At 34.8% G+C, this 15,853-nt stretch overlaps 1 protein-coding gene across 13 annotated transcripts in view; it reads right to left on the bottom strand.

The window, feature by feature from the left end:
- Positions 1–15,853, bottom strand: part of LOC149791062 (tensin-3-like) — a 522,379-nt gene that overhangs the window by 34,965 nt on the left and 471,561 nt on the right. For 8 of the 13 annotated variants that reach the window (XM_089972994.1, XM_089972985.1, XM_089972988.1 and 5 more), the window contains 2 exons: positions 13,072–13,122; positions 3,599–3,754 (listed from right to left, as the gene is read on the bottom strand). The exons of 2 other annotated variants lie outside the window; for them this stretch is intronic. In XM_089972994.1, the coding sequence (XP_089829120.1) occupies positions 3,599–3,754; positions 13,072–13,122 (207 nt within the window). The remainder of the gene's footprint in view (positions 1–3,598; positions 3,755–13,071; positions 13,123–15,853) is intronic. 3 more of the 13 variants (XM_089972990.1, XM_089972992.1, XM_089972989.1) reach the window with 2 other exon arrangements.

Raw genomic sequence — 15,853 nt, 5'->3', positions numbered from 1 at the left:
GATTAAAGGAAAAAAATTGCACAGAAAAAAACATCAACAAATGTTATTAAGCATAATTGTTGATTTTTCAAACATGTTAGATCCCATCTGTCATCACTCACACAATACTACAAATTAAAATTTTAGCAACACTTACACAATGCTGTAAATCAACTTTGAGCAATGCTTACACAATACTGTAAATCAACTTTTAGTAACACTTACACAATGCTGTAAATCAACTTTTAGCAACACTTACACAATGCTGTAAATCAACTTTTAGCAATGCTTACACAATGCTGTAAATCAACTTTTAGCAACACTTACACAATGCTGTAAATCAACTTTTAGCAATGCTTACACAATACTGTAAATCAAACTTTTAGCAATGCTTACTCAATACTGTAAATCAAACTTTTAGCAACCAGTTTCAGAATTTTAAACAGAAACCATATTTGTAAAAATATTATTCATGTAAAATACATATTTATAAGTTCATTGGTTAAGTTTTTATGCTTGAAACGTGCTGAATTTTGCATTTACCTATATTTAGACACATATAATGTGCAAAGAACCATTAACAATATAGGTCATGATGACTGATCAAGTATTGCATCTTTGCAGATCAGGCCTGATCTACACAATATCTTGTACAGAATGCTAAGGTATGATGTCTGAGCAGATCAGGCCAGATCTACACCATTTCTTGTACAGTATGCTAAGGTATGAAGAATGAGTAGATCAGGTCAGATCTACACCATACTTGTACAGTATCTAAGGTATGAGGTATGAGCAGATCAGGCCAGATCTACACCATACTTGCAAAGTATGCTAGGGTATGTCAGGTCTGAGCAGATCAGGAGAGATCTACACCTTTTCTTGTACAGGATGCTAAGGTATGAGGTCTGAGCAGATCAGGCCAGATCTATACCATTTCTTGTACAGCATGCTAAGGTACAAGGTCTGAGCATATCAGGCCAAATCTATACCATTCCTTGTACAGTAATGCTAAGGTATGAGGTCTGAGCAGATCAGGCCAGATCTACACCATTTCTTGTACAGTATGCTAAGGTACAAGGTCTGAGCAGATCAGGCCAGATCTACACCATACTTGTACAGTGTCTAAGGTATGAGGTATGAGCAGATCAGGCCAGATCTACACCATACTTGCAAAGTATGCTAGGGTATGTCAGGTCTGAGCAGATCAGGAGAGATCTACACCTTTTCTTGTACAGGATGCTAAGGTATGAGGTCTGAGCAGATCAGGCCAGATCTACACCATTTCTTGTACAGCATGCTAAGGTACAAGGTCTGAGCATATCAGGCCAAATCTATACCATTCCTTGTACAGTAATGCTAAGGTATGAGGTCTGAGCAGATCAGGCCAGATCTACACCATTTCTTGTACAGTATGCTAAGGTACAAGGTCTGAGCAGATCAGGCCAGATCTACACCATACTTGTACAGTGTCTAAGGTATGAGGTGTGAGCAGATCAGGACAGGTCTACACCATTTCTTGTACATTATGCTAGGGTACAAGGAATGAGCAAATCAGGCCAGATCTACACTATTTCTTGTACGGTATCCTAAGGTATGAGGTCTGAAAAGATCATGCCAGATCTACACCATACTTGTACAGTATGCTAGGGTATGAGGTCTGAGTAGATCAGGCCAGATCTATACCATTTCTTGTACAGTATGCTAAGGTATGAGGTCTGAGCAGATCAGGCCAGATCTATACCATTTCTTGTACAGTATGCTAGGGTATAATGTCTGAGCAGATCAGGCCAGATCTACACCATTTCTTCTACAGTATGCTCAAGATAAACTTATACTGGCATTATATCCATCTTCATCAAAAGTCATAATTACAGTTTGGAATGAATTATATAAATCTTCAGTATTTCAGATTAAAGTAAAAGGCCACATCCATAATTAAAATAACTTCATTTGCAAAATTGTTTTAGGGGTGTATGAAGATTTTCTAAGGAAACCAGCACAGTAATTGTGCCACTTCATAAAATAACTTCCAATTGTCCTGGGAGGTGGTAGGAGTAAGACCATGCCAAAGTGCATTTGTTGCAACCAGATCTCTCCACCCTTGTTACTGACCTGTCAAACACAGATGCAATTACATTTCATTGTTTTTCTTTCGGACTATCAGAAGTTGAGGTAGTCCTACCAAATCTGAATTTTTCAACTTTTTACTTTGTGAACAGATTGTATAGGTAATTTTATTGAGGTATGCAGAGTGTATTATGTAAAATACGGTTTATAAACAATTGTGATGGAAATATGCCAGTACTGGGCTACTTACCATTGACTGAACTTATCATTTCAAGCACAATTCATTATGCTGCTTGTTTTACTTAACGATTCCTCTGCAGACCTTGATTTGCTGAACACATCAACACATTAAAAGGGGTTATTATATAATGCTGGGCAACTAGAGTAAAGAATCTTGCTCAGGGATATACCACAATGGTTAACTTGGCCTTGTCTGAACAGGACCTGAACCTGCATATTTCTGGTCACAAGTCCAGCATGCTACCCACTGAGCCACTTTGGCTCTTTTCCACTGGTTGTAGTTTGATGCAACATATATAAAAGCAATATGTTACAATACCATACATGGCAATACAGTATACTACCATACATATGTAATACAGTATACAGTATATGGGCAATACTGTACATTATCATATGTGTAGTTCTATACATCACTATATGTAGGCAATACTGTACAGTACCATATATGGGCAATACAGTATAATACCATACATATGCAATACAGTATACAGTATATCAGTAATACTTCACATTACCATATATATATATATATATATATATATATATATATATATATATATATATATATATATATATATATATATATATATATATATATAGCACCATATGTAGGCAATACATATATATATATATATATATATATATATATATATATATATATATATATATATATATATATATATATATATATAGCACCATATGTAGGCAATACTGTATAGTATCATCTATGGGCAATACAGCACAGTACCATACATGGGCAATACTGTACAGTAGTACCATATAAAGCAATACTATATAGTACTATACATGGACAATACTGTACAGTATCATGATCATGTATGTGTTTCTAATAGATAATGGAATTTAGTATTTTAATACTAAACATGTTAAAATACACAGTATTTATTTCTATCTTCACATAATGTACATTGTTATACTTTCCTTAAGAGGGCCTCAAGCAAGAATAGTACTTGACTAATGAGTCACCCTCTATAAATAAAGCATTATGATTATTATTATTATTATCATATACGGGCAATACAGCACATTACTATATATGGGCAATACTGTACAGTACCATATATCGACAATACTGTACAGTACCATATATCGGCAATACTGTGTAATACCATACATAGGCAATACTGTTCAGCACCATACATATGCAATTCTGTACAGTATCATACACACGCAATACTGTACAGTACCAAATATAAACAATACAGTACAGTACCATATGCCAATTACAAAAAGTACAGGATGCCAAAACATGATTTACAGTACTTGTGATAATTCCTCACATATCTACCTTCATCCACTCCACAAAGGCCTTCTGGTATTGAGGCGTAGAGTGGATCAGAACCTCGTAGAAGCTGGCGAGAAACTATAGTATTGTATGAATTATCTTGCTCGAAAACACTATTCGATGTTGGTGGTGAGTAGGTGGCTTGTCTTGCGTTGGACACTAGACATTCATAAGGCAAAGAAGCAAGATGCAGTTAATATTATTGGTGCTGAAAGTGACAAAATAATGGCATCTACATCAAATCTCATCATAATCTCACCATATGTGTTTATAGTCATAATTTCTTCCTTGATCTCTGTGTTCTTTAAATCAGTCTATTGTGCATTTCATCATAACATTTCTATTGATTTTTAACTCTGAAGAAATTAAGCAAGCAATTTATTTAATTTATTTAATATTTTAATTAACAAAAACACCTTTATAATTCTTTGCCAAAAATTATTGACAACTAGAATAATCACAAGAGTATGCATGTGATCAGATTAAACCACACTGAATATGAAAAATCATATATATATATATATATAGAAAGAGAGACAGACAGACAGACAGAGAAGGGGAGAACAAAATGAGAGCTCAGTTAACATGTACTTTCAATAGTACTACTTCCAAATGCATTTCAAGAACTCCAGTACCAAATTATAATCTACAAAAAACAGAGTTACCACCAACAACACCAAAATTTTCTCAAATTATGAATTACCTGGTCACAGAGAGTTACAAATAACAACACCAAAATGTACCCAAATAAGGATTTAACAACGCACAAGGAGCTACAAGTAACAATACCAAAATGTACCCAAATAAGGATTTAACAAGGCAATGGGAGCTACATGTAACAATACCAAAATGTACCCAAATAAGGATTTAACAAGGCACTGGGAGCTACAAGTAACAATACCAAAATGTACCCAAATAAGGATTTAATAACGCACAAGGAGCTACAAGTAACAATACCAAAATGTACCCAAATAAGGATTTAACAAGGCACTGGGAGCTACATGTAACAATACCAAAATGTACCCAAATAAGGATTTAACAAGGCACTGGGAGCTACAAGTAACATACCAAAAATGTACCCAAATAAGGATTTATTAAGGAAAGATAATCTATCATGCACTTATCAATATGACTTTAGTCCATCATTATGTGAAAATATTCCTGGGGATTTTATCATGTTTTGACCTCAGTATCTGGATCTTTTAAACACAGTGTATCCTGAACGACTGATAAGTTTGTCCCTTTCAAGAGAGACCACCCAGTTATAAAGTCAACTTGCCAAAAACCAAAACAGTATACAGTAACTATTTTGCCCCTCTCAATAGAAGTCAAAATTACCTTTTTATTGCAGAGGTGATAACATTTAAAAGGGGGAGGGGGGATCCACTGTTTTATCCATACATGTAACAGATCTGGAGGAGTGCCCATTAAATTATACAGCAGAACCTGTCCTAAAGGATACCACATTTTAATGGACAGCTGGTCATGGTGGACAGATTTTAATTTCAGTCAATTTATTACCGGTGATATCATCATATATTTGATCAGATTTGGCATAACAGTTATATATGCCAAATATCTTAATCAGCAATCTGTGGAATATATTTGAGTCATTCCTACCCAGACCAAGTAAATCTATTCTCAAATCACTGTGATACCGAGCACTAGAAGAAAGTACCCAGTCCAAGTAAATCAATTTTCAAATCACCGATAGAGAGCACTAGAAGAGAGTACCCAGTCCAAGTAAATCTATTTTCAAATCACTGTGATACAGAGCACTAGAAGAGAGCACCCAGTCCAAGTAAATCTATTTTAAAATCACTGTGATACCAAGCACTAGAAGAGAGTACCCAGTCCAAGTAAATCAATTTTCAAATCACTGTGATACAGAGCACTAGAAGAGAGTACCCAGTCCAAGTAAATCTATTTTAAAATCACCTGTGATACAGAGCACTAGAAGAGAGTACCCAGTCCAAGTAAATCTATTTTCAAATCACTGTGATACAGAGCACTACAAGAGAGAACCCAGTCCAAGTAAATCAATTTTCAAAACAATGTGATACAGAGCACTAGAAGAGAGTATCCAGTCCAAGTAAATCAATTTTCAAATCACTGTGATACAGAGCACTAGAAGAGAGTACCCAGTCCAAGTAAATCAATTTTAAAATCACTGTGATACAGAACACTAGAAGAGAGTACCCAGTCCAAGTAAATCTATTTTCAAATCACCTGTGATACAGAGCACTAGAAGAGAGTACCCAGTCCAAGTAAATCAATTTTAAAATCACTGTGATACAGAGCACTAGAAGAGAGTACCCAGTCCAAGTAAATCTATTTTCAAATCACCTGTGATACAGAGCACTAGAAGAGAGTACCCAGTCCAAGTAAATCAATTTTAAAATCACTGTGATACAGAGCACTAGAAGAGAGCACCCAGTCCAAGTAAATCAATTTTAAAATCACTGTGATACAGAGCGCTAGAAGAGAGTACCCAGTCCAAGTAAATCAATTTTCAAATCACCTGTGATACAGAGCACTAGAAGAGAGTACCCAGTCCAAGTAAATCAATTTTCAAATCACTGTGATACAGAGCACTAGAAGAGAGTACCCAGTCCAAGTAAATCTATTTTAAAATCACCTGTGATACAGAGCACTAGAAGAGAGTACCCAGTCCAAGTAAATCTATTTTCAAATCACTGTGATACAGAGCACTACAAGAGAGAACCCAGTCCAAGTAAATCAATTTTCAAAACAATGTGATACAGAGCACTAGAAGAGAGTATCCAGTCCAAGTAAATCAATTTTCAAATCACTGTGATACAGAGCACTAGAAGAGAGTACCCAGTCCAAGTAAATCAATTTTAAAATCACTGTGATACAGAACACTAGAAGAGAGTACCCAGTCCAAGTAAATCTATTTTCAAATCACCTGTGATACAGAGCACTAGAAGAGAGTACCCAGTCCAAGTAAATCAATTTTAAAATCACTGTGATACAGAGCACTAGAAGAGAGTACCCAGTCCAAGTAAATCTATTTTCAAATCACCTGTGATACAGAGCACTAGAAGAGAGTACCCAGTCCAAGTAAATCAATTTTAAAATCACTGTGATACAGAGCACTAGAAGAGAGCACCCAGTCCAAGTAAATCAATTTTAAAATCACTGTGATACAGAGCGCTAGAAGAGAGTACCCAGTCCAAGTAAATCAATTTTCAAATCACCTGTGATACAGAGCACTAGAAGAGAGTACCCAGTCCAAGTAAATCAATTTTCAAATCACTGTGATACAGAGCACTAGAAGAGAGTACCCAGTCCAAGTAAATCTATTTTCAAATCACCTGTGATACAGAGCACTAGAAGAGAGTACCCAGTCCAAGTAAATCTATTTTCAAATCACTGTGATACAGAGCACTAGAAGAGAGAACCCAGTCCAAGTAAATCAATTTTCAAAACAATGTGATACAGAGCACTAGAAGAGAGTATCCAGTCCAAGTAAATCAATTTTCAAATCACTGTGATACAGAGCACTAGAAGAGAGTACCCAGTCCAAGTAAATCAATTTTAAAATCACTGTGATACAGAACACTAGAAGAGAGTACCCAGTCCAAGTAAATCTATTTTCAAATCACACGTGATACAGAGCACTAGAAGAGAGTACCCAGTCCAAGTAAATCAATTTTAAAATCACTGTGATACAGAGCACTAGAAGAGAGTACCCAGTCCAAGTAAATCTATTTTCAAATCACCTGTGATACAGAGCACTAGAAGAGAGTACCCAGTCCAAGTAAATCAATTTTAAAATCACTGTGATACAGAGCACTAGAAGAGAGTACCCAGTCCAAGTAAATCAATTTTAAAATCACTGTGATACAGAGCACTAGAAGAGAGTACCCAGTCCAAGTAAATCAATTTTCAAATCACCTGTGATACAGAGCACTAGAAGAGAGTACCCAGTCCAAGTAAATCAATTTTAAAATCACTGTGATACAGAGCACTAGAAGAGAGTACCCAGTCCAAGTAAATCAATTTTCAAATCACTGTGATACAGAGCACTAGAAGAGAGTATCCAGTCCAAGTAAATCAATTTTAAAATCACTGTGATACCAAGCACTAGAAGAGAGCACCCAGTCCAAGTAAATCAATTTTAAAATCACTGTGATACAGAGCACTAGAAGAGAGTATCCAGTCCAAGTAAATCAATTTTCAAATCACTGTGATACAGAACACTAGAAGAGAGTACCCAGTCCAAGTAAATCTATTTTCAAATCACCTGTGATACAGAGCACTAGAAGAGAGTACCCAGTCCAAGTAAATCAATTTTAAAATCACTGTGATACAGAGCACTAGAAGAGAGTACCCAGTCCAAGTAAATCTATTTTCAAATCACTGTGATACAGAGCACTAGAAGAGAGCACCCAGTCCAAGTAAATCTATTTTAAAATCACTGTGATACAGAGCACGAGAAGAGAGTATCCAGTCCAAGTAAATCAATTTTCAAATCACTGTGATACAGAGCACTAGAAGAGAGTACCCAGTCCAAGTAAATCTATTTTAAAATCACTGTGATACAGAGCACTAGATGAGAGTACCCAGTCCAAGTAAATCAATTTTCAAATCACTGTGATACAGAGCACTAGAAGAGAGTACCCAGTCCAAGTAAATCAATTTTCAAATCACTGTGATACAGAGCACTAGAAGAGAGTATCCAGTCCAAGTAAATCTATTTTAAAATCACTGTGATACCAAGCACTAGAAGAGAGCACCCAGTCCAAGTAAATCAATTTTAAAACCACTGTGATACAGAGCACTAGAAGAGAGTATCCAGTCCAAGTAAATCAATTTTCAAATCACTGTGATACAGAGCACTAGATGAGAGTACCCAGTCCAAGTAAATCTATTTTAAAATCACTGTGATACAGAGCACTAGAAGAGAGCACCCAGTCCAAGTAAATCTATTTTAAAATCACTGTGATACCAAGCACTAGAAGAGAGTACCCAGTCCAAGTAAATCAATTTTCAAATCACTGTGATACAGAGCACTAGAAGAGAGTACCCAGTCCAAGTAAATCTATTTTCAAATCACCTGTGATACAGAGCACTAGAAGAGAGTACCCAGTCCAAGTAAATCTATTTTCAAATCACTGTGATACAGAGCACTAGAAGAGAGAACCCAGTCCAAGTAAATCAATTTTCAAAACAATGTGATACAGAGCACTAGAAGAGAGTATCCAGTCCAAGTAAATCTATTTTCAAATCACTGTGATACAGAGCACTAGAAGAGAGCACCCAGTCCAAGTAAATCTATTTTAAAATCACTGTGATACAGAGCACTAGAAGAGAGTATCCAGTCCAAGTAAATCAATTTTCAAATCACTGTGATACAGAGCACTAGAAGAGAGTACCCAGTCCAAGTAAATCAATTTTAAAATCACTGTGATACCAAGCACTAGAAGAGAGCACCCAGTCCAAGTAAATCAATTTTAAAATCACTGTGATACAGAGCACTAGAAGAGAGTACCCAGTCCAAGTAAATCAATTTTCAAAACAATGTGATACAGAGCACTAGAAGAGAGCACCCAGTCCAAGTAAATCTATTTTAAAATCACTGTGATACAGAGCACTAGAAGAGAGCACCCAGTCCAAGTAAATCTATTTTAAAATCACTGTGATACCAAGCACTAGAAGAGAGTACCCAGTCCAAGTAAATCTATTTTCAAATCACTGTGATACAGAGCACTAGAAGAGAGTATCCAGTCCAAGTAAATCAATTTTCAAATCACTGTGATACAGAGCACTAGAAGAGAGTACCCAGTCCAAGTAAATCTATTTTCAAATCACTGTAATACAGAGCACTAGAAGAGAGAACCCAGTCCAAGTAAATCAATTTTCAAAACAATGTGATACAGAGCACTAGAAGAGAGTATCCAGTCCAAGTAAATCAATTTTCAAATCACTGTGATACAGAGCACTAGAAGAGAGTACCCAGTCCAAGTAAATCTATTTTCAAATCACTGTGATACAGAGCACTAGAAGAGAGTATCCAGTCCAAGTAAATCAATTTTCAAATCACTGTGATACAGAGCACTAGAAGAGAGTACCCAGTCCAAGTAAATCAATTTTAAAATCACTGTGATACAGAGCACTAGATGAGAGTACCCAGTCCAAGTAAATCTATTTTCAAATCACTGATACAAAGCACTGGAAAAGAGTAGCATGTTTACCTTAAGCAACTGTGTCATCATCATTAGTATATGTCAATCAGTACATGTTTGTCAGATGTAAGTAACAACAATTTACATGCAAGTCAGTGGGGAAAAAAGCAATTTTATGAGAGCTGACCAGACACTCGGTCAGACGTGTCCTCAGTGCCCTTTCTGGACAATGACTCATGGTCAGCATATTATCACATGATATTGTAAAGGGGTGTCACTATTGTGATACAAGTTTAGGCTCATGATAACATCACCATTAATTACTATATCAGTTTTGAGTTAGTGGATACTGGCTTATGTAGGAAAAAAATTATGTCAGTCTCTCAGGTGTGTGTGTGTATGTGTGTGTGTGATTCAGATTTTTAACTTAGCTTTATATAAAAAATTCAGTCATATTGCTATGATGTCTGCAATGTGGCAGTTTAAAGTGATGTCTGGCACTGGGGCATCATGCCGCAGACATGAAACATGATGTCCCACCCAGTCACATTATCTAGACACCAGGCCAACCAGTCCTAACACTAACCTCTTAATGCGGAGTGCCAAGCAAGGCATAGTCTCTCAGGTACATGCTTTAAGAGGTTGACTGCATGTAAAACAGTGCTGTACCCCTTTCTAGAACATCAATACTTTTTCTGAAAACTTTCTGCAGATGACAATTTCAATGTTGAATTTGCAAGTTTTTAACTAATAACATTTTTTTCAAGGTTAAAGTTTTAAGTTCAATGATGTGGACCTAAGTGATATATTTACAATGTTACAAACTGCAAGATCAATATTACAAATGGTGACATCAGATGAGATTTAAAGACGATGACTCATATTTATTACTCGAAAGAACATCAGTAATTCATGCAAAAAATCTATAGACCCATCATTCTAAAATCTACTTGTCTTCTATATAACAAGTGATCAAACGAGATAAAGTAAGAATGGAGCAGTGCATAAGAAACTAATTACAGACTCCAAACCACATGCTGACCATGCGAAATAAAGTCAAAAAGAGCGTAAATTCTAAATTTGTTTCTTGTCATCAAGAAATCATTATAGACTGAACACAAGCTATCAACCTGAATAATTTCTCAGGTTCTGCTTTTGTGTTTATACAGGGCTGGCTTCTTCATAAACACGTCTGAATTTAAGTTTATAAATAAAGTGCAAGATATAACCTTTTCCTTACCCAAAATCAGCATCCTTGGATATGCAACAAAGCTAATAAATTTGATACAAAATATCTACAGACTGAAAATAATGATTCTCAAAAGCTTGAGAACTAGCTTTTACTTCATACAGTAATCCCTCATTATAACACTATTCATGGGAGCCATACAGCATATAACCTTATAGTGAGCTTACCTTTTAATCAAGTTCATTATATAATACTCCCATATTATAATGCCATCCATACAAACCAGACTTTACCACCTTATAGTGAGACTGTCTTATAATGAAATCCATTATAGATATTCCCTCATTATAAAACTATCCATGGCAGCTATATAGCATACTGCCTTACAGTAAGACAACCATATAATGAAGTACTATATATCAGTATTATATAAAGAAATGGAATAAATTACCATGCCAGCCTTATAACAGCAATGATGTTATAATAAGGTGGCTTATATTGAGGGAGTACTGTATTTCTGATAGTCTGCTGAAAATGTTTAAATATGGACAATAACATTCATTATAAGGCAATCAGTTGTTTGTTTTTTAAATCCTGTTCCCAACATGAACACTACTTATTAATACAAGCATTTTCTAAATTAAGCTCTAACATAAATTTATTTTAAGTTGACTTGTCCTGAAAAGTAAAGCAAACAATTCTAAAAGGCAGTTAATGTTAAATATAGAATTACTCTATTATTTTTTAATAAATATTTGAAAATTAATTCTGTATTTAATTTGAAAATCAGTGTTACTCAAAAGCCAAATGCCTAACTATGAAAGAATCAGACATTTAGGCAAAATATGATAATGTATTATGAAGCTTTATGATAAAAATGATCCAACATAATTTAAAGGAAATGACCAGTCATATCTACAGGCATGTAAGTAAACAAGACCGAAAATGTAGTTGGTTGTGAAAAATATGGTTATACAATTGCAGCAGAATTAGAAAAACATGCCCCCGCTGTAGAACAAAAATGATCAAGTGCATAAAGCTTCTAAAATGTATAAAAATACAAGCATATAAACACGTATAGCAAATTTTAGTAGTCTATCTCAAGCAGCCATGGCTTAATAATGACAAACAGGTTTTGATTAAGTGTGAAAATTGCTTACATAGTGCGAAAATCTAATCAGGACAATTAAAACTAATTATTTTAAACAAATTTCATTTGCCTTCTCGATTTTAAGAACTCATTTTTAATCTGCACTGTATAGCAGCCACTATTATGCTGATGTGCTGTTGAACCCTAATACATACACTCGTAATGCCTAAAGTGGTTTCGGCTCAATCACGTTAACTAGGCTTTTGTCAAAGAACCCCAAAAACTGTTCATAAATGTGTACAAAATTAAAAAATAATTTCTGTCCAATGAGATCCTCAGGGAGAAATGTGCAAGCAAAAATTTCATTTCAGTCCATGCTGAGTAGTTCTGTGCAAAATCTTTCTAACAAGCTTCTTTGGAAGGATAAATGGATGCATAGATGAAAATGATCAAGTCAAGAATGGGCGCATGACACTGCAATAAAGCCTTTAAATTTAATTAGGTCATCTTACATACTGAAACAAATATGCTAGCATTTGTCTACCATGAGAATATTTCTTGCTAACATGTTTCTCGGAACCGATGGATGAAAGTGGGAAAAAAATATCAAGATGGCCCTGCTGCAAACAGTGGAGTACTGAACAAAACAAAACAACAATCATAATACTTCTTCTTTTTATAAGAAGGACAGTAATTTAGAGGGTTCTCATCCCATAAATCTGTGTTGTTATAGCTATGCAGTCTGGAACCATATCCCTGATATAACACATCTTGGTGTTCTATCCCTGATATAACACATCTTGGTGTTCTATCCCTGATATAACACATCTTGGTGTTATATCCCTGATATAACACATCTTGGTGTTCTATCCCCATAAAACTTGTACTGGTGTTCTATCACTAATATAACATGTGGTGGTGTTCTATCCCCTGATATAGCACATCTTTGTGTTCTCTACTTTTTCAGGTCAAGTCAACTTTCTTAAAGGGAGATAACTCAAAGCACAAGAACATGAAGTACAGCATGACAGACAAGTGTTTATACCTGTAGCGTTATAATATGGTGTCCTTGGGGTCACCGGGAAAGGAGGGGTGGCTACAACAACAAAACAAAAAACATCTAGTTTAATGAGAAACAAAATACTAATCCTAATATTCTACAGCCATTTAATGCATCAACACAAAAAGATGATGGCTACTAACACATAAAAGAAATGGCTGTGTAATGCAATGTATGATCTAAACACAACTATCAGACAAATCTTTGTAAAATCTAAATACAACTATCAAACAAATTACATACTGCAATAAAAAAAAAACAACAACTAAACATATACCATGGATTGAGTTTGCAGCTTGAAATCTTGTTCAACAATCATAAATGACTCCTCCTTGGAAACATCAAGTTTAATTTATTGGAAGGAGAAAAATTCACAATGCTGAGTTTCTGCTAATCAAAAGGGTTTTATGTAATGTTACTTGTGATTGGTTGATATAAATTACCAAGCTCATTAATGTCACTTGTGATTGGTTGACATCGATTATCAAGCTTAAACTCCCTTAGAGACACAGCATCACTATATGCTATGCCATATACAGTTAGTTATCATATTACATGCCTTCCATCATTTGCCTTTTTCAACAAAGGAGACTAGAACTTGAGTTACGTCTTACAGTTCAGATGCAATTTGTTCTGACTTTTTGTCTAAATAAGGTATGACTATCATTCTAGACTATTCATTCATAAATATTTATATTCAAAATTCCCTCAGCATATCCCTGAATAGTGGTGGTGCATGAGCACTGGAGACAAAGCAAAAATAAACAAATTTGAATATGGAAAAAACAATTTAAATATAAACATTCAAAACGAAAAGAAAGACATGAACAAAAACAGATAAGGGTTAATTTTTCCTTTATTCAACTAAGGTTAATGCCAAGATTAATGAGATGTATTTTGGAAATAATTTTAAAAAGAAAGGTTAGAACTAAATTTCAACTGTAAAAATTTAAAAAGATTTCAAGACACAAATATTAGTATTAAATCTGTAAGCAAAATGCAAACAAAAAATTCTGGTCAAGGTATGCAGTCTTAAACTCAGGTCATTCTGTAGTAACCATTATTTTCTTATTGGACACCATGACCTTGACCTCAGACCTCTGAACAACATAACCTATTGGTGTTTTATTACCTTACGTGCAAGCCATCCATAAAATTTGGTCTCAAACAAAAGTTATTTCACAATAACCATGGTATATACTGTGTAAATACCCCTATGATCTCCTGAAATATACTGTGTAAATACCCTTATGATCTACTGTAATATACTGTGTAAATACCCCTGTGATCGCCTGAAATATAGTGTAAATATCCCTATGATCTCCTGAAATATACTGTGTAAATATCCCTATGATCTATTGAAACATACTGTGTAAATATCCCTATCATCTCCTGAAATATACCGTGTAATTACCCCTATGATCTCCTGAAATATACTGTGTAAATATCCCTATGATCTCCTGAAACATACTGTGTAAATATCCCTATGATCTCCTGAAATATACTGTGTAAATATCCCTATGATCTCCTGAAATATTCTGTGCAAATATCCCTATCATCTCCTGAAATATACTGTGTAATTACCCCTATGATCTCCTAAAACATACTGTGTAAATATCCCTATCATCTCCTGAAATATACTGTGTAATTACCCCTATGATCTCCTGAAATATACTGTGTAAATATCCCTATGATCTCCTGAAATATACTGTGTAAATATCCCTATGATCTCCTGAAATATACTGTGTAAATATCCCTATGATCTCCTGAAATATTCTGTGCAAATATCCCTATCATCTCCTGAAATATACTGTGTAATTACCCCTATGATCTCCTGAAATATACTGTGTAATTACCCCTATGATCTCCTGAAATATACTGTGTAATTACTCCTATGATCTCCTGAAATATACTGTGTAATTACCCCTATGATCTCCTGAAATATACTGTGTAATTACCCCTATGATCTCCTGAAATATACTGTGTAAATATCCCTATGATCTCCTGTAATGAATCTAATTATCTTGATATTCTAAGATGCATTTAATTTAAACCGGATTTTTAAACGATAAATAAAATAAAACTTTAAATACTAATAATAATTTCAGTGTAATAGATTTTGATTAATATTAGCTGCCAGTATTTGAAACATGGCATATGAAACATATCAAATTATGTGAATAGCTTTGATGTTGTAGCCCTTTATCATACAATGGCTGCCTCTTATTTATCTTTCAAAATGTTTCTGACTTGCAAGGCATGTAATGGATACAAGGAACATCATGTTTTAAAGCAAAACTGAATGTAAATGCATTAAATCAGGGTAAAAAGCACAAATTATTTGACCAACAACTACAACTTACAAGAGCTCAGAATCAAAGCAGTCTCTCAATTACATTTAATATACAGACTTCAATACTTTTTTAAATGTATTCAAAGCTGAATTTTTTTTATATGTAACATGAAATAAATTTCAAACCATGAAACATGTGTTACAATGTCTGAAACCTGATACAGCCAAGTGTACATGACCTTGCTGGCATTCTCAAGGAGAGTATTAACAATGATAACATTGAAAAATTTCCAAACATGTCAAGTGGGTTAGGGCATTCCTCTTTATGGACTCGTGATTATCAATTCCTTACCAGTTTACGGGTCAGAGGGAAGCCATCCTTTAAAAAGCGTACTGTTACTGTGACAACATTCTCTTGTCTGGTGTTTAGTAGTCCTATGTGTAGTGACTAGTAGTCCTATGTGTAGTGACTAG

Source organism: Sinohyriopsis cumingii, chromosome 10 (genome assembly GCF_028554795.1).
Source record: "Sinohyriopsis cumingii isolate HCF-2022 chromosome 10, ASM2855479v2, whole genome shotgun sequence".
NCBI lineage: Eukaryota > Metazoa > Mollusca > Bivalvia > Unionida > Unionidae > Sinohyriopsis > Sinohyriopsis cumingii.
The sequence above is the reverse complement of the archived record's forward strand: the minus strand, read 5'-3'. Positions and strand labels throughout refer to the sequence as shown.